The 22,458-nt window shown below is 41.8% G+C and overlaps 1 protein-coding gene and 1 pseudogene across 1 annotated transcript; both read left to right on the top strand.

Moving 5' to 3' along the window:
• The first annotated feature begins 67 nt into the window (after window positions 1–67).
• Window positions 68–21,681, top strand: LOC117848003 (general transcription and DNA repair factor IIH subunit TFB2-like; annotated as a pseudogene).
• On the top strand, window positions 4,213–9,129 carry LOC117849501 (uncharacterized). The gene is made up of 7 exons (XM_034731072.2): window positions 4,213–4,375; window positions 5,097–5,233; window positions 6,134–6,248; window positions 7,928–8,020; window positions 8,496–8,561; window positions 8,640–8,737; window positions 8,824–9,129. Exons 1-7 carry the CDS (start codon window positions 4,346–4,348, stop codon window positions 8,876–8,878), a joined length of 594 nt encoding a protein of 197 aa, XP_034586963.1. The 5' UTR covers window positions 4,213–4,345; the 3' UTR covers window positions 8,879–9,129.
• Window positions 21,682–22,458: the final 777 nt, after the last annotated feature.

The raw sequence follows: 22,458 nt of genomic DNA, 5'->3' as shown, positions 1-22,458 counted from the left end.
AGGGGCGCGCAGCAGCAGCAATTCCCCCGTTGGGAGCCGCCGCGTCGGTCTTGCTCGTCCACTGCGCAGGCGCGCCGCGAGTCGCACGCCCCCTCACCTCTCCGTCGCTCGCTGTCTCGCCCGCGCCCAAATCCTAGCTGGCGCGCCCACTTGCCGTCAGATCGATTCACGAGGGCTACGCCACGACTGCAATTCCGCCGTCGCAGTCCTTGCTGCGCCCCTGACGTCTTCCTCCCCCGCGAGCTGCGGTCTGCCGCCTCCGTCCACTGGCGCGAGGTCCAGGCCGTTGCCTCCGTCCGCAGACGAGCACCGCGGACCCCGCTGCCATCCACCTGTGTGCTCCCGAGGACGTGGAGAGGGAGCTCCCGAACTCGTCGGCGACCCCGCAGTCCTCGAGCTCGCACGCGCGAGGGCCGTCGCCGTCTGCCCGCGGGAGGGCCCGCTGTCCACCCGCGGCCTTCCTCTTCCGGTCCTGCCGCCTCCCACGGTTTTTTCAATCGGTAAGACCCGACCCGACCTCAAGCTTGATTCACCAGTCCGCATGTGCACTGATCCCAGTCCTCCACAATTTGAACTGAAAGCTATCTGATAAGTAAGTATCTCTTAGCTGTTAAGGAACTGTGATTTAATATTGTAACTGAGATTGATCAGATGATTATAACTTCAAACTAGCCTATTTTGGAGCAAAGAAGGATTTAGAACCCACCCCTCCGTTCTCCAAAGGTGCACCGAAGATGCCGCAGGTTATGGTGGTGGCGCGGAACTTCATGGATATGGTGGCTGCGCTGCCTGCCTCCAAGCTTGACATGCTCTATGACTCTGCCTTCATCTGTGAGGCTGTACTCAGGTCCGAAATCCACATTTTCTGCAATGCATTATTCGTTCTCAGTGATTTCCTCATCTTGATTCGGTTAAAGTTCGCAGGTCACTCCCGCCACTAGCTAAGAAGTATGCACTGCAGATGCTGTACGTGTTGGCACCGTTGACCGCTGCAGCTATGGAAGAGTGGGTGCTCGATGAATATGCTTCCAAGCACAGGGTCGCCATTGATAAGCTGCTCCAACTCAGGGTCTTTGTCGAAGTGCGCGATAGATAAGATCATCCATCTCCGTAAGAGGATATTTATGGCTTGACGTATGAGCAGACCATAACTAACCTGGGCTAGACCAGTTATTAGTGAATCGATTGGAACTCAAAACTCAAAAGTGGTGATATGCTGATATATATCTTGTCTTCGTTCTAGTGTTTTGAGTCATTTATTGCCTTTTTCTGCATTCATGGGAGCTTGGATTTTAACAGATAGCAAGTTGTTAGATTTTTGCCCCACGACAATCAATAATGCACGTTTGGTTCAAAGCAAGCAATAATTTGCACTTCAGCCACAAATCTGCATGCTTCCTATGGTAACCAAGTGGCATTCTCTGTACAGTATATTCAGTGTGCAACTGCGCATGTATGGCAACATGTGTGGTTGTAACAATGTATTAAGTCATGATACGTCCTTCATTTAGTCAGCCAACATTTTACATGTTCATTATGAAATAGCAGTAATGACAGGAAGTCTGATCAGTATTTACATGTTCTTATGGTAACCTTGAGGCCTGAGCTCTTGATGGCTATGTTGTTCTTTGTTAAATTATCATCATGAGATTGCCATGTCTGTGGATGCAAAAATTTACACATGTCGAGCAATGACACTAATAGATTTGCATGTTTCTTTACTCCGGCTTAAGAGATCGTTATATATTTCTAACGGAAAGAGATTGTGTTATGAAATGCGTCATATATACAGAATTCTTATGTACATTGATGGCTTGGTATGATTGCTTATTTCTGAAGACATTCATACTATTTTATTTAAGGTAGAGAAACGAGGATTTGTAATGATTTGATTAATCATAACCGGCTCTTTACTGCAGACTTGTCTGGAAATACTGCTAACTTACTATTAACTCGCTTAGGTCTGCAAGCATGCATGCTGGTGCATGGTAAATTAGGCCATTCCTAACTTTCATGGTTTTGCTCTGTATATAGACGAAAGGAGGTGAGTTACAAGATGAATCAAAAGTTCCAGGGTAATATGCAGAAGTATTTGGTTGACGGGTACGATTTTCTCAACTACTCTTTTCTTTGTTTGAAATCACATGGGTGATCCTATATCAAACTTGGAGCTGCTATGATGGTGTCATCAATACAGCATTACTGCATGTTCTCTCCATAATGTATATATACGCTCCAAGTTAAGATTTAAGAGTAGTGATTATTCCGCCTTATGAAATTACCCTGTGCCCTGATAATATTGCTAACGCATTGTCATCTTCTGTTGCTGTAAATGTTGTCCTGTGATTTCATACACTCCTGCCTAGTTTATATCAATCTTTTTTCCTTTATATATATGTACTTAATTTTTTGCATGACTATTTTTTTCTTTATTTGAGCCTTGGATAATTTGTAAACCTGCTGAAGTGCCGACCCTTTCTCTCCCTAAACTGTACAGAAGCTGAGGCTTCAGGCTTTGTGGTCAGGTGGCGCATCTCGTGAACGTCCCGTCGTCCCCAAGGCTTTGTTACCTGTTGGCCACGGAGGGTGTACCGAGTTCTCCACACCGATTTTCATGCGGGACAAAAATAGAAATCAGAGTGTACTTTTTATTTGGCACACTAATAATTTCCAATATTTTGAAGCGTCGTCGGATAGGAATCCTATTCAGACAGATCCGAATCCCATAACAAAAATCTTTCAAGTTTGACGTTCCAAGCCAGATAAAAACATTGGCGGGTGATCGGGCGTGGCTCTCGACGGCGGCGGCGGCGGTCCCCCTTACGGGCAGGTTCGAGTCCTGTTTCGCCGTTTCTCTTTCGATAACGCACCGATCGATCTTTCTGAGCCGGCGATCAATTTGATGCCCTAGAACTCGGTTTCTTGAAGTTTCACTGACGACAAGCCTTGACTCATCTGAGACATGGCACGGCGACGCAAGGGAAATCGAGGAGGTCAGTAGTAATAATCCCGACAATATGCAAGCGTTTTTCTTTCTATTTCAGGAAGAACCCTCAAATTCCCGCCCCCCCCCCCCTCCTGCTTTCTTGACAGTCTCACTGTTATCATCATTAATTTCACAGTGCTTCACACCGTCCTCTAACCATGTCTTAGAATGTCGTAGATCACGCTTTACGGACTTCTCAGACGATTCAGATAGTCCCCGGCCTAAATTTGCCAAGTGTGATTCTGACAGTGCAGACGACTTCTATATTACCCGGTCTGAACCTGTCAAGTATGATTCTGATGGTGTGGATGATTCCAGTACCAGAGGTGGACTGAAAGACTTTGGATGGGTATCTAGAGTCCGCAAATCCATCGTGTTCCTTGACGCTATCGCTGGTAAATTTTTTTTGTTATATAGGCTTCTGCATTTGATAGTTATTGTTACTACTTACTAGTCAGAGAGCATACCAAAATTGCTATCAACAATAAATATTTGTACAATATGCAACTAATAACAAGAGGATAGTTCAGATCTTTAGTCAGAGTTTGCTCAGGGAAAGATTTGCTTATCTCTGTCTTTTCAGCAGCTCTGTGTGGGACATTGGTTAGTGGAAGCAAAGGGGCTGATACAACTAATGACAGTCTTCTTGTCGTTTCTTTCTTTTTCTTTTTTTACCTTAGCAGTTTTGTGTTGGTAGGTTCTGGAGGGATATTAGTCAAACATTCTCCATATTACATATAATGTGGAAAACAGTTCTATTGGCAATCCTTGATTGTATCCTGCTTGCACAGATGGAGAGCAAGGGCAAGGCTGTATTCAGGGACAGTGGTTGATCATGTGGGCCAAGAAACGTGGATACTTAACTCTGCTTCTTTGGTTAGAAAATCTGACACTCAGTTTGAGGCCTACAAACCTGGTGACATTAAGGTCAGCGCAACAACAGCTCTTTTTCTGACTTTCTCCCAAATGCCGGGGGCTGTTTAACCCAACCCCCCCCCCCCCCCCCCCCCCCCCCCCCGCGCGCGCGCGCGCAGGTCGAGTTTTTTTTTCTGACTTTCTCCTATCCTACTGTGGATAATTATCTGTGAATTTGTTTACTGCAGATTGAAGTGTTTCTGCATAATGGACAAACTGTTGAAGGGTCCCTAGTGATGTGCAATTTGCATTATAATATTGCCATTGTGACTATCAAGTTTCCAGGATCCCGGATATATCTTCCGGTGGTGGAACTCAGTGATCTCCCTGAATGTTATTCCTTGCAGCCTAGGCCTGTAGTTGCTCTAGGTCGGGACATGTACTCGAAAGATTTTCAGATGAGATGTGGGGAGCTGGTCCGAACAAACAGCGAGTTAGACTGCAATGAGCTCTTGGTCTGTACATGTGCACCGGGTAAAATGATTTTGTTGCTAATTTTTTATATATAGATATGGTTTGTAACTTCATAGCTAATTTGATTTTTGGCAAAAATAAATCATCTATCAGATTTGCAATGTTCCAGCCCAAGAAAAAATTATTCCAGGTAGAGGAATTAAATGTTCCAGATAGAGGAATAAAATATTTGTTCTATCACTTTCTTTGCCTTGAGAACATGGAGAGGGTGGGTGAATACAAACTGTTGGATTTCAATCCAATAGTTACAAACGTTAATGATTTGGGGGTCGAAAATCTGTTGACACATAAATGGATTATTCTTTGGATTTATTTTAGTATTCATAGCAATTTGTTTCTAATACAGAAAACTAAGTTAAGATATGAGCATGGTTCATATCCCTAGCTTGAATAGTTAGGGAAAAATTATGTAGCACCAGACACTGGTGTTGCAGGAAAAAATCGTGTAGTACTAGACACTGGTTTTAAAGCGTGATCATGATTTTCGCAACCTAATTTTAATTTGCACCTTTAGATGTAAAATCTTAGAATTTTTAGAAGTGATGATATCAGGTTCTAAAACTACTACAAACTTTGACTGTTTGTTGTTTCATATAGGTGATTGTTTACCAATATATTGTTTTCTTGACATTTTTTTTTTGAAAACTTGTTTTCTTGACATTTGACGTTATAACATAAGTCACAGGCTGGTTCAACTCATTTGATTGCCCTATCTTTTCAGTGCCAGAGTTTTATTGGTGGGCCTGTCATGGATTTTGAAAGAAGAGTCCTTGGCATCACCTTTTCCTACCGGGAAACTACTCCATTTTTGCCGGTTGAGATTGCAGCAAGATGCCTGAAATACTACAAGCAGTCGAAGTATATTTTCTCCTTTTAACTTTCATTGGAACTGTTTGAATTTTTGCAGTATCATCCCACTAAATTTAACATTGCTCTTGTTTATTTCGTGTCTACCATTCATTCATTTGCACCAAAAGCACATGTATTGGTTACTGTTGCGTGTGCATGTGTATTATCAAGCTGGAATCAGTTTAAAAATTGATGTCAGCAAGATTGATTTGAGCAATTTTTTAGGTAATACTATGTAAGTGTCCTAATTAGAGGCTAACACCCTTGATCGAAACCATAATATAGTACTCCCTCCGTCCCAAATTACAGGTCATTTACTTGTTTTGGCTTTTTTTAGGTTCATAGCTTTTGCTATGCATCTAGATATAGCGTATATCTAAGTGCATAGCAAAAATTATTAATCTAGAAAAGCCAAAATGACCTATAATTTGGGATGGAGGGAGTACTATGCATTGGATATTGCTTGGTTTTCATGCATTTTTGTTGTTATTCTGGATGTTATCTCAATGGTGATTACTAATAAATATATATTGAAGTGACTTTGTTGTGAATATGAATGTTTAACATGGTTTAAGAATGTACTTTCTGCTACTTGCAGGAACATGTGTCGATCACGTGTTATTTGAAAAATCTCCAAACTCGTAGTCGTTCCCTTGGCCCACCCTGCACTTTTTTATGTTGTTAGACTTTCCACAGTATCTGCAATGTGATTTGGTAATTGGTTCTGTAAATAATGTTATTATTACAAATTAACATAGAAATGATGTTCTTATGACATAGGGACAATTTTGAACGCTTGATACTAAATCATTCTTAGACAAAGAAAGGGATGGATATCTTGCATATTAGGCCTACTTAGATTATACAATTATAATTAACAATAGATCGATAACTTTTATGATGTGGCAGAACATTGCCATGGCTTCGCATAAGGGGACAGGCTCTTCACACGCTGGACCTATATGTCCTGGAAAGTATATGGTGCAAATTTTCTGAGCCACCTTCTGGAGTTCTGGTAAACAAGGTATGCAACATACAGACACATATACACAAATCCTTTAATGTTATTGCATGTAATCCATCAATATCCTTTTTTTATGTGTTGAGTTTGGCTGCAAATCTTAATCTCTTTAAATGGCATGTTAATTTTAGAATGTTACTATTGACCTGAGTTTTAACTGTCATTTGAAGCATTTTAGTGCATGTTGATTGGCTTTATTTGATGGAGGATGCGTGATCTTTAACACAATGAGAATTCCGAACTTGGTGATTAGTCATTAGTGATTAATCTTTATATGATATGTACAAGGAACACACGGAGGAGACAGTAATTTCAGCCTAGTCTTCTAGTTGCTTATAAAGACCAATACTGCTTTTGCATGTGTGTGCTTAAGTTTAGATAAGATATGTATATATTTCCTTGAGATAATTCAATAAGATATTATCTTATTTTCAAGACCGAACATATCATATAAATAGAACTTAACTACCAAATCACATGCAGAAGAATATCTCTCTGAAAAAGTTTCATAGCAAAGGAAAGAACTTCAATTCATTTATTCTGATAAAATGCAGAACTAGTGAACATTCTTGATGAGTAACTAAGACTTAAGGGCCCATGGGGTAGCCCATATCACAATGTTTGAAAATATTTTTTGTCAGCCATATGAATTTAAATAATGAAATACTGAATTTATCCATGCCCATTAGCAGCTAGCTACTCTTGATGAGCAAAAAGTATTCCATCATCTTCTAAAAGTAGGAAATCAACTATCCTTAATAATTACGAGAAAAGAGAAAAATGAGGTTAGATTTGTCTTTGTATAACAATTACCTGATAAATTACATGTTTTATGCAGTAACTTGCATGTCACTCATGATGCTATATTTCTGTTGGTATTACTATATATATTGTTTGTCCTAATATTTAGTAGTTAGTTTATGACCAAAATTAATAAATATCTTTCATTAATTCCCATTATTAGTTAATAACTATTAACCAATGCTTCATTGCTACTAGAAATGTATAGGTACTACAGAAAAGGCAACTAAAATGTTGTTTTCCCTCTTTTCCCTGCTTGTTTCATTATTGGAAGTTATCCATTACATTGTTTCTCTATTTTATATTTTAGAGTTTCCATTTTCCTTGTATGGTTTAGTTTTATCTGTTTGTTATGTTGCAGCTGAACTGCCAAGGTTTGAATTTATACCAAGAAATTACATCAGTACAGATACAGTTTGCCATTTTCTAGGTTTTACCAAAAAATTATATTAGTGCCAAACTGCCAATAAACTTGCTATGAGATGGTCTCTCTCTTTTCTTTTCTTTTCTTTTCTTTTTTCTCTGTTAATAGCTCTCACCTGGACATTGGTGGTTTTGGTGATGTAAATTTGTTAATTCTTGGACAGTTGTATATGTGGGTACCAAAACTTTGAACCAGCTAGCTTTTGCAATGTTATGTTATTCTTTGTTTCAATACCCCGACCTTTATTCAGGTGCTTTTACTTTTACAAACTGGCATGTTGTTGCATGGCTGTTTACATTATGTGTCTTTTTGGTGCTTTGTTCTCGTTGGGGCAGATAGCTGACTTCATCTTGTTCATAAACGTTTGCAAGTTTTAGAAGAGTGGACATATAGAATGATTTCTGTCTTTGCTTACCAGGCTTGAGTCTACTTAATCATTTTCCTATGCATACTGTAGATTTGCGGCCTCTCAGCAGAAAAATGTGGAGGCATTGCTGTTGGTGATGTCATCTCACAACTTGATGGGGTTAATCTTTGCTCTGTAGCACAGGTATTAAATTTCTCTGTACATAATTATTATCACCACTCATGTATCAGTTTGCGAAAATTTTTGATGAATATATGATATATCAGTTGTGGATGAGGACGAACTCAAATAAGATTTGTCCCCTTTTTACAACTTGATGAATTCATAAATGTTCTTTTGATCTTATAAAAATGAGGAAGCCCTAAAAGTGTAATCAAGTGGGAAGAAACTTTTATTTCCTGGAGCTGCACTATTTGCCATTTCATTTCTGAGCCATGAGAAAAGATTGCTGGCTCATCCACGTGTTCTTTTATAGTAAAAGTTCCCATCATTAGTTATCGTCTACTGATATTGCTTATCTTCTTTTACTCATCACTTCATCCTGCATTCCTCCGCTTCCAATGCATTCTGGTTAAAAGAATATGGATATGTTAGTGTAGCATATTAATGGCAAACCCAGATCACATTCTGGAGTTAATGCATTGGTTATATTTTTCAGTTTAGTGCGATATTTCTGGATAAAATGGTGGATGCAACGGGTACGCAGAATACAGTGACATTGCAGGTTTGACTAGCTTACTTAATGCTTAATCAATAACGAATTTTTTTACAGATGCTAATTCTTGTTATGTAAACTACGTAGGCTGTTGTACATAGACCCACAGATCAGACTACATTTGTTGCGAAGCTGAATGTACAACATGTTGCCTCTGATGAATGTGACAAGTCATTCCAAAATAGGTTGGTCTTAATTAAGAAAGAACACTTGGAGACTTTTACGGGCTTTTGTTTTTCTTGATGACTGATGAGGTTTGTTTCAATTATAGATGGATGCGTGGAAGGAGCTATGGTTCCCGTGAGCACTTTGCAGTCAGAAGATAATGTGAGTACATTATTAGGCAAATAGAAGAATAGCGTCAAGAAGGCTACTAAAACAGGTCGCGAGACGAGCTTAGCTCAATTGGTTCCAAGTGCGCTTCGATACAAATTTGGTTGCAATATTTTGTATTTATTGTTGCACCTAGTTCCTCTAGGTTGGTAGGTTTTTATTTTATTTTATGAATCGGTCAAAACTTCACAGTCTTTGTGATCATATTTTCTCGAGAGAAAAAAAATCCTTTTTGACCCCTCAACTCCGCATTTGTGTATTTTCTGCCCCAAGTCAAAGCAAACAGGCCCAGCGCGCTCGGATGGAAATTGGAATGCACCTCTACCAACGTAGCACCATCGCCTGCAAAATTAGACGGTTTTATAGTTGGGGGTCAAAACTAGACAGATGCAAAAGCTGAGGGGTCCAATGGTGGAGCCATGTTAAGCACCCACGCATTTTTTCTTTTCTTTTCCGAGATCCTTGATCTCTGAACCGCCATACTTTGCATTGCAGCACGTCAATAAGCAGTGTTGGCAAATTGGAGTCCAGTTTCAGTGGGTTGTGGTCAAGCAAATGGGCGCGCGTGTTCTTACTGGAACACAAACTAGGAGATCCCAAACTCTGCCTTATAAACTCGCTGGGCAGTGTTCAGACTAGTGGGTTTGAGCAGACGAGCTAGCTCCCCAAAGAATTAGCATCTGAAAAAAACAGCGTAGTTTACATAACAAGAATTATGATCGAGCAAACTATGCATTGTAGCGTGACAGGATAGCAGAGGAGTCGGAGCTGGAGGAGTCACAAAGTCACAATTTGTGGCTCCTCCGGCCAGCTGCGAGAGGGAGGGAGAGGAGAGAGAAAAAGGATCAAGTGAACAGTGGCGCTACAGTAGATGAATAGTGATATGTCAAAAGAAGCCGGAGCTCGAAAGAGGTGTGCCAAATTGACCCTAAGCCCTTGTTTACTTCACCCCCAACTCCCAACTTTGGCACTATGCAAAAAGAAAATTCCCCATCACATCAAACTTGCGGTACATGCATGGAGTACTAAATGTAGATGAAATTAAAAACTAATTGCACAGTTTTGTTGTACTTTGCGAGACGAATCTTTTGAGCCTAATTAGTCAATGTTTGGACAATAATTCACAAATACAAACGAAACGCTACAGTGTGCTACAGTGCCAGCACAGTAATTTGGCACCTCCCAATTTGGCCAACTAAACAAGGCCTAAGTAGGAGTAGATGTGACACGCAAAATCAATGCCAACTCTCCATTTCTTCTTCTTCTTCTAGGCGAACATGCCCTAAGTTATCATTTTCTCTAGTAATACTTATGTCCCCAACTTGTTGTCTCTCTGTTTCTTCTTTTCGATCAAGAAACTAACCGATAGTCTCTAACACCCAAGCAAAAGGCTTTATCTAGTATGATTGACTAAAAACAAAAGTAAACAAATATAGTCAGGATCAGGTACAACCTGAACCTGGCTGCTGCTGCAACCAGCAAGGTAGCCTTGGAAGATGGACTTCAAAGTATGGCAAGTTGCAGCTTCCATTTTTATAAATTTCAAGATTACAATGGATCTATGAAAAGATCGTGTATTTACAACTACAACAGAATAGTATACAAAGTTAACATCAATGATTAAATAGAATTTATGGCTACACAAACCGTTGAAGATAGTTCTAGACCTAAGTCAAAACGTACTGGCGCAGGTAGTTTATTAAAAACCTTGAATTCGGAATATGGGAAAGTAGCTTTGGGTTGGGGGACTACACCTTTTATGGGTTGCAATGGCTTTATTAGGCAGTAGAACCGCTTCTACAAAATGATCGGACTATAATGTGATCATCAACTTGTCGCAAACTGCTACACCAAACACCACAAATATAAAGTGCATGATGTGTACGAAGAAAGGATCGAGTATGTCTTGATTAGTAAGTGCATAGTTGTAGAGTGATTGGTAGGCCTAGTGATTATTATACCAAGACAACATGTAGTAAAAGACAAGCCAACAGTGTTGTTCGCCCTTCAATCTGCTTCCCCACTCCCTGCGCGCCAGTCACGGGGAAGGGGGGAAAAAATAAAAAGCCTGCTTGCCTGCCGGAGGAGGGAGATAGAAGAAAAGCTAGCTAGAATGGATGCAACTTGAGGAGCTGGGCCTTTGGGTCTTGCCCGGAATGGAAACTGTCTCTCTGCCCCTGTCTATGGTGTTGGGCCTGCGACTTTGCTTTTGCATTGGCGTCGTAGTAACTTGCATTGGATGCAGCTGCCACGGTCGGTAAAAATACAATGGTGCCCTATTAAAAAAAAATACAATGGTGCGGTGCGCATATATGGCGGTGAGTGGTGGTGCACCCTTGTTTGCACTGGCTAGCTAGCTCTCTGCCTCTTCCTTTACATCCTGCTGTCTCCATTTCTCCTCATCGTCTTCCATTTCTCCTCCTCGTCTTCCAGCCATGGAAGAACAGTGCAAGCCTCTTCATCACGACTGACGTACATACATCTTCCGAGCTAGCGAAGCTTCCGCATGTACGTCTAACTTCCAATCTCTCTTTTATGCCTGTCTGATTAGCAAGAGATTACAGATCTACGTAACGATCAGCCAAGTACGTATCCATGCATGTTTCAACGTGCTAGTGCTCGATCGTTGGATACCAATTCCTTTCGGGCCACCTCACTGCACCTTCTTTGTTTGCTCTCTTGCTTGCATTGTCGTTTCTTGCTATCTTGTCGTACATTTTTTTTTTCGAATGCTCAAGCACACATGTTATTGTCTTCTATATTTTTGTTCCTGAAGACGAAGCATGCTTGGTAATTTTGGTTTTGCATTTTTCGTTTTGGTACATGAATCAAGAAAGCAAAGTGAGGAGAAGGAGAAGCAAGTGAAGGAAGCGGAAACGATAGTGTAGTCTACAGCTGCGGAACGGAGCCAGACACCACCAGCCCAAGAGGTACGGTACCGTGTTCTTTTTGTTAAATATAAAAATGCTCCCGTGCTCCTAACCATAAAAATTATCTCAAAATGTTATTACTTCATCTTCTTAAAAGAAGAGATGGAACTATGGTTACCTATCTTGGCTCACCATAGGTTGCACGTTTATACGAGGAGTTCCAAAAGACTCCGATGAGATTACAAGTGCTGGTTGGTTTAGAATCCAGTTCTAGTGCGTACGATCTCGTAGATAAGCTAAGCAATCTATCCTAACTATACTAGAACCGGACTTCTAACCAACCTATATTGTTTCGGTTACATGAGATTCAATATCTCTAACACTTCTAGCATTGTGCTAAAATTAAGGATGACAAAATTTTGTTCAAGGAATAAAAAAAAAAAGAAAAGTCATCAGTGCATAAACAACGTAGGAATACTAAGTGTTACTGCTGGATTTTGAGGGTCTTGTTTGGGAGCAAAATATTCTGGCCCAATCCACGTTGGTATGCTATAATTAATGTACATTCGGCAGGAACTGTGGGCTCCCAAACAGGCTGTGTCATTCTGCAGCTGTGCTAACTGATTTGATACTGCATGCAATTATTTACTTACCACTTCGCATTTGGCAAGCTGTACGAACTAGGCCCTTCCGCATGTAAGTGTCTGGTTATCTTCAACCCCTCTTTTAAATACCGCACATCAGTTTTATTCCCTTTAAACATGTGTATTTGAGTTTTTTTCTTACGTATATAGTATATAGGTTAGATAGAGATTGAAGAAGTATTGTATTCGGTGCATGAGGAACCAATAAAAAAACATAAGAAATTTCCATGCATATAAGGTTCTCCACCCTTCTTCCGCACCAAAATATTAAATTATATTACCGCTAGACTATTTAAAGTAGTAGGAGCCTTTACAACATATCTGCATAAAAACAAACACAATTTCATAAACTATATATATATATAAAAATAGTAGGCTAAAGTTACAGTACATTTCCAGAGTACGGGGATTTGAGTGCAATTACAATGTTCCTTTTTTTTTGAAAATTAGTTCAATGCTAGTTTCAACAAATTACAAATATGAATGAGGGCCAGAAAAATTGATATGCGCATAAAAAAGAGAAAAGGTGAACACATGACGTGGGTGTAGCTTCTATTATTTTTTAGAAACTTGGGCCCCTCTCTTGCACAACAAGAATATGGGGCCGTTGGTTAGGCCCTCCTCCCTGCTGTCCATGGGCCCTTTGCTGTGGGCGGTCGCCCTTATGGGCCTGACCTAGAGACACGAAGCAAGGATCACTTCCGGATTTCGATGGAGGAGAAATCCTTGCTCTGTCTAAAGTCATGGGTCAAAGAATGTAATTCGACTTATTTTTGTTTTGCACTTGCCTTGTTTCTCGTATGGCTCAACCTCTACCTGCATCTGTAGCTGCGGTTGCAGAGGAAATGGAGTTGTGCAAGCGAGTCATACAGGCTCACAGGAATTCGGTCGTGAGGATTTACGTCAAGAAACGAGATCTAATTACCCAGCGGGTGTATTCCACATCTGGGACTGGGTTCATTGTCCATATGGATCCTGGTTTCTGTCTATTGATGACTTGCGCGCATGTGTTACGACATCATATTCATAGGGCAATCTCTGTGCTCTTAGATAACGTACGTATTGGAGCTAGTGTGGTTTTGTGTCTGCACGCCTTTGAATACACGCCTTGCCCCACCACGGGCAGGAAAGATGCCACTGCACATTGGAACCATGGACTACGTGTCCGTTAAAGGCAATCCAAGCTCTGCCAACTTCAATCAGTACTGCCTAGTGGTTGGTATCCACATCAGTGGATGAGATCAAATGACTCAATTTGTGTGCCTCGCTGTTGTGGTGTTGGTGCTGGTAGAGTACCTAGTCTGAAAGGTGTAGCATTGCTTGGCTCATTTTTCCTCTTATATTTTAATCCAAAAATGCATAATCCATTTAATTTTAGTTTGGCTGAAAACTTAACTTGTCCCTTTTCCTAAGGGACTGATGCCATTAGGCGGTTGTGGTACTAATGTTGCTAGTTTGCTAGACCAAATTGTTATAAGTGAACGTCAAGTTGGAGGACCTGCCACTGGAGCTGGACCTTCTTCAGCTGGAGCTGGAGTTAGATCATTTTCTTCTTCAGCTCAAGCTGGACCTTTTTTTCGTCAGCTGGAGCTGGACCTTCTTCTTCGTGATCAAACAATAGAGTTTGGGAAGGTTGAGGTTCGATCGTCCAGCTGACTAGCCGATCGGATGTGGAGCTTGTGTTTGTTTCTCTATTTCTAGAATTAGCTGCACCAGAAGACTCAACTAACGGTGTATGTCTATCTAATAGCCGGTTTGCTTGCTCACTCGATAGATACACATGTCATGGTGATGAGACTACTATTTTTATTTATGTGAGAACTTAATTCACCTTTGTATTATTAGTAGCTTTCTACTCATCATACAAATGTCAATTAAGTTCTCACACAATTGACCTTTGTATGATGGGTAGAAACCTACTAATAATACAAAGGTGAATTAAGTTCTCACATAAATAAAAATAGTAGTCTCATCACCATGATATACGTATCTATCGAGTGAGCAAGCAAACCGGCTACTAGATAGACATACGTTGTTAGTTGAGTCTTCTGGTGCAGCTAATTCTAAGAATAGAGAAACAAACACAAGCTCCACATCCGATCGGCTAGTCAGCTGGACGATCGAACCTCAAGCTTTCCAAACTCTATTGTTTGATCACGAAGAAGAAGGTCCATCTCTAGCTGACGAAAAAAAGGTCCAGCTTGAGCTGAAGAAGAAAATGATCTAACTCCAGCTCCAACTGAAGAAGGTCCAGCTCCACCGGCAGGTCCTCCAACTTGACGTTCACTTATAACAATTTGGTCTTGCAAACCAGCAACATTGGTACCACAACCGCCTAATGGTATCAGTCCCTTAGGAAAAGTACAAGTTAAGTTTTCAGCCAAACTAAAATTAAATGAATTATGTATTTTTTGGATTAAAATATAAGGGGGAAAAATGAGCCAAGCAATGCTACACCTTTCAGACTAGGTACTCTGTCAGCACCAACGCCACAACAGCGAGGCACACAAATTGAGTCATTTGATCTCATCCACTGATGTGGATACCAACCACTAGGCAGTGCTATTTGAAGTTGGCAGAGCCTGGATTGCCTTTAACGGACACGTAGTCCATGGTTCCAATGTGCAGTGGCATCTTTCCTGCTCGTGGTGGGGCAAGGCGTGTATTCAAAGGCGTGCAGACACAAAACCACACTAGCTTCAATACGTACGCTATCTAAGAGCACAGAGATTGCCCCATGAATATGATGTCGTAACACATGTGCGCAAGTCATCAATAGACAGAAACCAGGATCCATATGGACAATGAACCCAGTCCCAGATGTGGAATACACCCGCTGGATAATTGGATCTCGTTTCTTGACGTAAATCCTCACGACCGAATTCCTGTGAGCCTGTATGACTCGCTTGCACAACTCCATTTCCTCTGCAACCGCAGCTACAAATGCAGGTAGAGGTTGAGCCATACGAGAAACAAGGCAAGTGCAAAACAAAAGTAAGTCAAATTACATCCTTTGACCCATGACTTTAGACAGAGCAAGGATTTCTCCTCCATCGAAATCCGGAAGTGATCCTTACTTCGTGTCTCTAGGTCAGGCCCATAAGGGCGACCGCCCACAGCAAAGGGCCCATGGATAGCAGGGAGGAGGGCCTAACCAACGACCCATATTCTTGTTGTGCAAGAGAGGGGCCCAAGTTTCTAAAAAATAATAGAAGCTACACCCACGTCATGTGTTCACCTTTTCTCGTTTTTATGCGCATATCAATTTTTCTGGCCCTCATTCATATTTGTAATTTGTTGAAACTAGCATTGAACTAATTTTCAAAAAAAAAGGAACATTGTAATTGCACTCAAATCCTTGTACTCTAGAAATGTACTGTAACTTTAGCCTACTATTTTTATATATATAGTTTACGAAATTATGCTTGTTTTTATGCAGATATGTTGTAAAGGCTCCTACCACTTTAAATAGTCTAGCGGTAATATAATTTAATATTTTGGTGCGGAAGAAGGATGGAGAACCTTATATGCATGGAAATTTCTTATATTTTTTTATTGGTTCCTCATGCACCGAATACAATACTTCTTCAATCTCTATCTAACCTATATACTATATACGTAAGAAAAAAAACTCAAATACACATGCTTAAAGGAAATAAAGCTGATGTGCGGTATTTAAAAGAGGGATTGAAGATAACCAGACACTTACATGCGGATCTGGTTCGTACAACTTGTCAAATGCGAAGCGTATGTAAATAACTGCCAGCAGACAAGAACAAATATCAAATCAGTTAGCACAGCTGCAGAATGACAGCCCACAGTTCCAGCCCAATGTATATTAATTACAGCATATAAACGTGGATTGGGCCAGAATATTGGGCTCCCAAACAAGACCCCCAAAATCCATCAGTAACACTTAGTATTCCTACGTCGTTTATGCACTGATGACTTTTCTTTTTTCTTATTCCTTCTTGAACAAAATTTTGTCATCCTTAATTTTAGCATGATGCTAGAAGATGAAGAGGTGTATCTAATAACATTTTGAGATAATTTTTATGGGTTGGGAGCAGAGCATGGGAGCATTTTTATATTTAACAAAAAGAACACAGTACCGTACCTCTTGGGCTGGTTTTGTCTGGCTCCGTTCCGCAGCTGTAGACTACGCTATCGTTTCCCCTTCCTTCACTTGCTTCTCCTTCTCCTCACTTTGCTTTCTTGATTCATGTACCAAAACGAAAAATGCAAAACCAAAATTACCAAGCATGCTTCGTCTTCAGCAACAAAAATATAGAAGACAATAAACATGCGTGCTTGAGCATTCAGGGAAAAAAACTGTACGACAAGATAGCAAGAAACGACAATGCAAGCAAGAAAGTAAACAAAGAAGGTGCGGTGAGGTGGCCCGAAAGGAATCGGTATCCAACGATCGAGCACTAGCACGTTGAAACATGCTACTGTTGCCGTGAAGCAAAGCAAAGCAATTGAAGAAGGGAACGAAAAGGCTTTGTAAGTTGCATCAGCAAGCAGCTCTAATAAGCTAGCTACTCCCCCACTGCGCACTGCCTGTCCCATTGCATGGTCGCCGTCAAGAAGCAAGCATTTGCATGAATCAATGCATGTGCAGTGGTAGCAAAATTATACAGCGCACAGTCTCACGTCGGCTTCGAGCAGCTTGAAGGAGCGGCCGTCGACGGCGAGCAAGGCAGGTGGGGTAGTCATACCGGAGACGCGTGCCTGAGGGAGCCAGGAGGTGCGTCCGGCCGGTGAGGGCATCGGAGACGTGCAGGTGAGAGTAGTGCCGGCTGCGGAGGACGATGAGCCGCCTCGTGAGGCCACCGGCTCGGCCGGCGTGAGGAACCCGGCATCGAACTGGAGGGCAAGAACACGTAGGAGACGCCCAGCAGGAGGGCGCCGTTGGCCTCGACGCGGCGGCCCAAAGCCACTAGGGGGAAAATCCGCCAAGAAGCGCGCGCATGCATGAATCAGTGCTCTAGCTAGCGGCTGATGGAGTGATGGAGATGGAAGGAGAGCGAGCCTACCTTGGAAGAAGATGCGGTTGCCGCTGCAAAAACGAGCACGGCCGGGCTAGTGGTGCATGGCCAACAGGGGGGGAGGAGGAGGTATATGAGATCGAAGGCAAGGTTGTGCCTAGTAAAATAGGGCTAGAAAAATAGTACTACATGATGAGTGAAACGTCTCCCAAACGGGTCTCTTCTGGCTAGGGCTAGCTACCACCGGCCAATCCGCGCACTGGTAAGTGGTAATAAATGATGGTACACGGTACAGTCGATTGAGTATGGGTGGCCTCCTCTTCATTCAATTCGGGTGTATATACAAATCCAAAACACAGTAGCAAAGCTGCAAAGCTTTTCAAGGAAAAAAAAGAACACAGCTGCAAGAAGCCAAGAAGTAGCTCATTCACAAACACGATCGATGATTCGAGATCAATCGTGCAACAAGAAAGCTTCTTGTAGGAATAAAGAAGACGGCAAAGCTGCCGGCCGGCCGGGTCCCCTTGCGAACGACTACAGTACTGCTGCCTCTTTGTCTGTCATCAGCAAGGTGTATCCATTCGTTGCGTTGTTTTTTTCTTTTTTTTTTAAGATAAAGGAAACTTAATTTATTGATTTTAGGAAATTAGATCACCCTAGAAAAACCATAAGACCCGTCGACAACGTTATGTTCCGGGCAGTGTATACCATGACCTGGAGGTGCTCATCCTTCGGTGCAGTCCCTGACCTGAGAATTAATTGTTCCAGTTTGCCATCCGATCAGAACACTACTCCTGCGAGATCAGAATGCAAAGACAGCAGGGTGCGCTCAAATCACCGTACCCGTGCAGTATCCGTGCCATGCGGCTAGCGGCTACTAGCTTTTTTCAATGGTGCAAGATAGAAGTGACTCTTCCACAAGACCACAACCATGATGATTATTGATTGATTTATAGTTGTAAAAGAGTAATCCAGTCGCTAATGCGTGATAGAGATAGAGATATGCTTAATTTCAGGGATCACGATGGAGATGGCAAGCTGCCGGCCGGTCCACGAGTCACGAGAGATCGAGAATGGTGGTGGTGGATGCAAGATGATGCATGCATGCCTTCCACCAATCCGCTTCCACTGCGTTGTGTTGCAGGCCTGCAGCAGCGATGGTATAGCTTCCGTGTTCGCCGCCGGGCGGGCCATGGCTTCCGTGTTCGCGAGAGCACCGTTTCCACCGCGCTCCGCTCGCCGCGTGGTGTGGGGATCGGATCAGATGGAGTATCCATACAGTCCTTTGATATCATCTGCTCTGCTCCTCCACCGGCGACAACGCGTGCACCTGCGCGCTGCTGGGAGCTGGCAATTGATTGACTCTAGCTAGCGTCTAGCCCCTCTCTTCGTACGACTATACACAGTTACCAAGCAGTAGTAACTCCACAACCACCATGCATGCATTTTCCCTGTCCTAGCCACTTAGCCAGTACGTAGTATAGTAGAGAGAGCATGCAGTAATAATAACATATATACACGATGAAACAAAGAAGCAATATTTACAAGTATATCTCCGGTAGCAGCTGATGGATGATGCAGCAGCATCATTCACCCGTTCAACGACCCCACTGGCCACAGAAACTCCAAGCCGGTGGTCTAAAGCAAAAGCGACTGTATTGCATTGCCTGTGTCTGAGTCCTGACCTGCCCGTCTGTGAGCTGCTCTTAACTTGCGGTACAGAAGCTACACGCACAGCTACGCTTACACGCACAGCGGCTTCTTGCATGGTATGGTCTGGCGTGGCGTGCTTGCATTTATTTCTTTGGAGTAGTACACTTCTTTTTGAGGATTACTACGGCAGTTAAGAAGCAGTTATATTAATATGCGAGGTTTTTCATACAAGATTAATTTGTGAATAGAGGGGGTAGAGAGGAGAACCAACTAAGTGATATTACATAAAAAAAATTACTCCACAACAAGAGGCGATTCCGGTGAAGAATGTGACGGACGCGGTGAGTCCAAAGCCCTAAATCAGCTCCACAAATTCAAAACACAGTTACACAGCTGCAGAGCTTTTCAAGAAAGGAACACAGCTGCAAGAAGTAGCTCATTCACAAACACGGACGATTATAGATTCAACCAATGGTGCAACAAGCAAAGATGCCGGCCGAATGCTGTTTTGCCTGCAAGACGTACCCATTCGTTTATTGGTCACATCTTCTGAGCATTTTGTAGCAGCATTGTGGTACGTATACTTGCTGCAACTTGCTGGCAGACTTTGTGTTTATTGAAGTGATTTTAGAAACCAGATTCAGGTTGGTTCCGTCACAGGTTCGTTCCTGTCCTGATCTGATGATCTTAACTAGAGAAAACGACCAGTCGGGTAATTTCCGATAAGAAAATGGAACAAGAGGCTGGGTAATTTCTGATGACCCTCGCTAGCGAGAACAAGATGCTGGGTTTACCTTAGATCAGAGACGTACATATGACACGTCCATGGATTGTTTTTTTAAAAAAACTTCCATTCCATGGATGATGGATTGTCTTGGTAGGAGCATGCATACTCATTGCACACGAGGAAAGCAAACATTTCAGCCAAGGTGACGTCCGCCATATTCGTAGCACAGTACATTGCATAGAGGACAAGAGATAGGCGGGACGAGAGAGAGAGAAGCAACCCAACAAGACAACAAGACAAGAGTGTGGTGTGAGCAGCACTGCCATTGAAAAGGAAGGGCATTGATGGCCGGAGCTCATGGCACCAGAAAAAGAGACGATGCATGGTGCATTGCATTTTCCACCGTCCCACTCCCGGGCGGCTGCTGCTGTTCGCTCAGCGTGGAGTATGGATCGCTCCGATCCACCCTGCTGGTCAAATGATTCGATCTGGCCTCCTAGAATCAATCGAATTGACCCGTCGTGGCCAGCGACAGCAAGCTCCCCCTCCCTCTCCTGTACACTGCCCTAGATGCCACAGGCCACATAAACTGCCAAACTGGTCTCAAGGAAAAGCTGTGTCAGTGTCACTAGGGTATGGCCTGGCCGTCGGTGATCTAGCTGGCGGTTGCTGTACTGTAGCGAGACCTAGGCAGCCAGCAACGCCGTGCCCGATCCAGGAGGTCTTGCCGTGCTTGCATTTGCTGTCCATGTCAATTTACAATTTACTCAGGAAAAACTGTCTATCAATTTAAAATTTTCAGGTTCAATCATCTTCATTTTCGTGAATGGTAGCAGCTTGAGGAGTAAAAACTGAATGCTATTTTAGGATGTTCTATTTTATTTATTATTGTTAGCACCATCCTTAATGCTTACATCATCTGTTTATTTGTCTTGGCTTCTTTTTCTGATTCAGCGTGAAGGAAAATGTCAGTGAAGAAGAATGAGTAATGATGTCAATCGACAGGTAAATTGCGACTGCATGCATACTCCAAAATCAAAGCATAGAGATCAGGCACATTGGTCCTGTTGCACAAGAGAGAACCCGTCCGACCTCCACCTCCACATGTCTTAGAATTAAGTATCTTTACACAGACCTTAATTACGATTTCCTGGTTAGATGACTGGGAAAAAAATTGAACTCTTTCCGCATGGTATTTTGTGACCAAGAAAATAAATAATAACTTTTTCTACCCTTCTTTCCTTTTTCTTTGTATCAACGAAACCTTTGGATTGTCTTCAATTAGATGGGGGAATCCAATTGACATAAATAATTCTGTCAAGTATAGATGATTGCATTTCTACCACTGTTTATAGAAAAGAAGATTGTTGTATAGTGGTCTGTACATGTTTATTTTTAAAAAAAATCTAGCATGATATACCTCGAGCTGGAAACCTTTTGTTCCATGAGCGCTATTTGTGGAGCATATTGACTAGTTATCATACCGTTCTTACTTATTTTAACTTTTGTTGCAGTGGAAGTTTACCAAGGGAACCGATACCGTTAAGTGTCACTGGTAGATTGCCTGCATCAGCAGACCTGGAAGCCTATGCTCTTGATCAATGGGAGGTTAGGATGACAAACCTTAAATCAGAATTTGTTTAACATGCCTACTTTCTACTTTCCTTTATATCATCTTTTCGTTCCCTTGTTGAATCCGATTCTTAGAAACACTCGGAAGGCTTCCGGTGTTTATTTCCCCTAGTGAAGGCTTATATATATATTTTTTCTATGGGAAAATAGTGCTTCTTGTTGCAATTGATCAATTCATCTCAAGTAGAAAAAGGAACAAGTTTCAGCTCCTCCATGATGAAGACATTTCAGCGCGGCCTTCTGAGTTCAAGGTTCCATCTAATTACCTTGTCTTCATAATTGGGTTAATTTCTTATAAATCAGTACAGTCAAATGTTGTTTTTTTGAACAACAAGTGATTGGCAAATTGCTGCAACTCTTTATTTCTTCTAGTACAATTAGATAACATAACCAGTTGCATTCTCTAAATTTATACATAGCTAATTAGCCACACACTAAACAGACAATTGGAGCTAGTAAATTGAAGTTGATGTGGTCTGACAACAAATTGCTGTTGGTTTACTATTCTATTTCCTGGATGTAGAAGTTGATTAACCGATGATCCTAGCAGACAATTTGGTTCAGTAGCTTGGTCTTTTTTTTTTTGGTTAAAATAGTTAAGATTATTTGTAAGTCATGTTTGATGACAGTATACTCATGTAAATCTCATATTTTCATACCGCTGTATGCTGTCCAGCTTTGCATAGGTTTGCTTCACTTCACTGATATAAGCAATAATTTCATCGACGTGGTTATCTGATTTGGTATATTGGCAGGGATGGTGAAGCTCCAAACTTGACTGAGAATGGCTTCCAATTTCTTGTGAGTTCTCAGCTCTCAGCTAATCCGATAATTGACATACTTCCACATTTGGTTCTTATTATTTTCTACGTTACCAGCTTATGGAAACAAATGCATAACTTTGGTACATAATGAGAGAATACATTTCCTCCGCAGAGGTATTGGTGGCATATTCTTATATTTATTTTGGGTCACCTTGGTAATTTTTATGTTGAATTTGTTGTTGCATGTTATTAAATAGGAACGTGGAGTGGACCCTACAGACCCGAGGGCCTG

The sequence above is a fragment of the Setaria viridis genome, chromosome 3 (assembly GCF_005286985.2).
Source record: "Setaria viridis chromosome 3, Setaria_viridis_v4.0, whole genome shotgun sequence".
Taxonomy (NCBI): Eukaryota; Viridiplantae; Streptophyta; class Magnoliopsida; order Poales; family Poaceae; genus Setaria; species Setaria viridis.
Note: the sequence above shows the minus strand (reverse complement) of the source record. Positions and strands in the feature narration are given on the sequence as shown.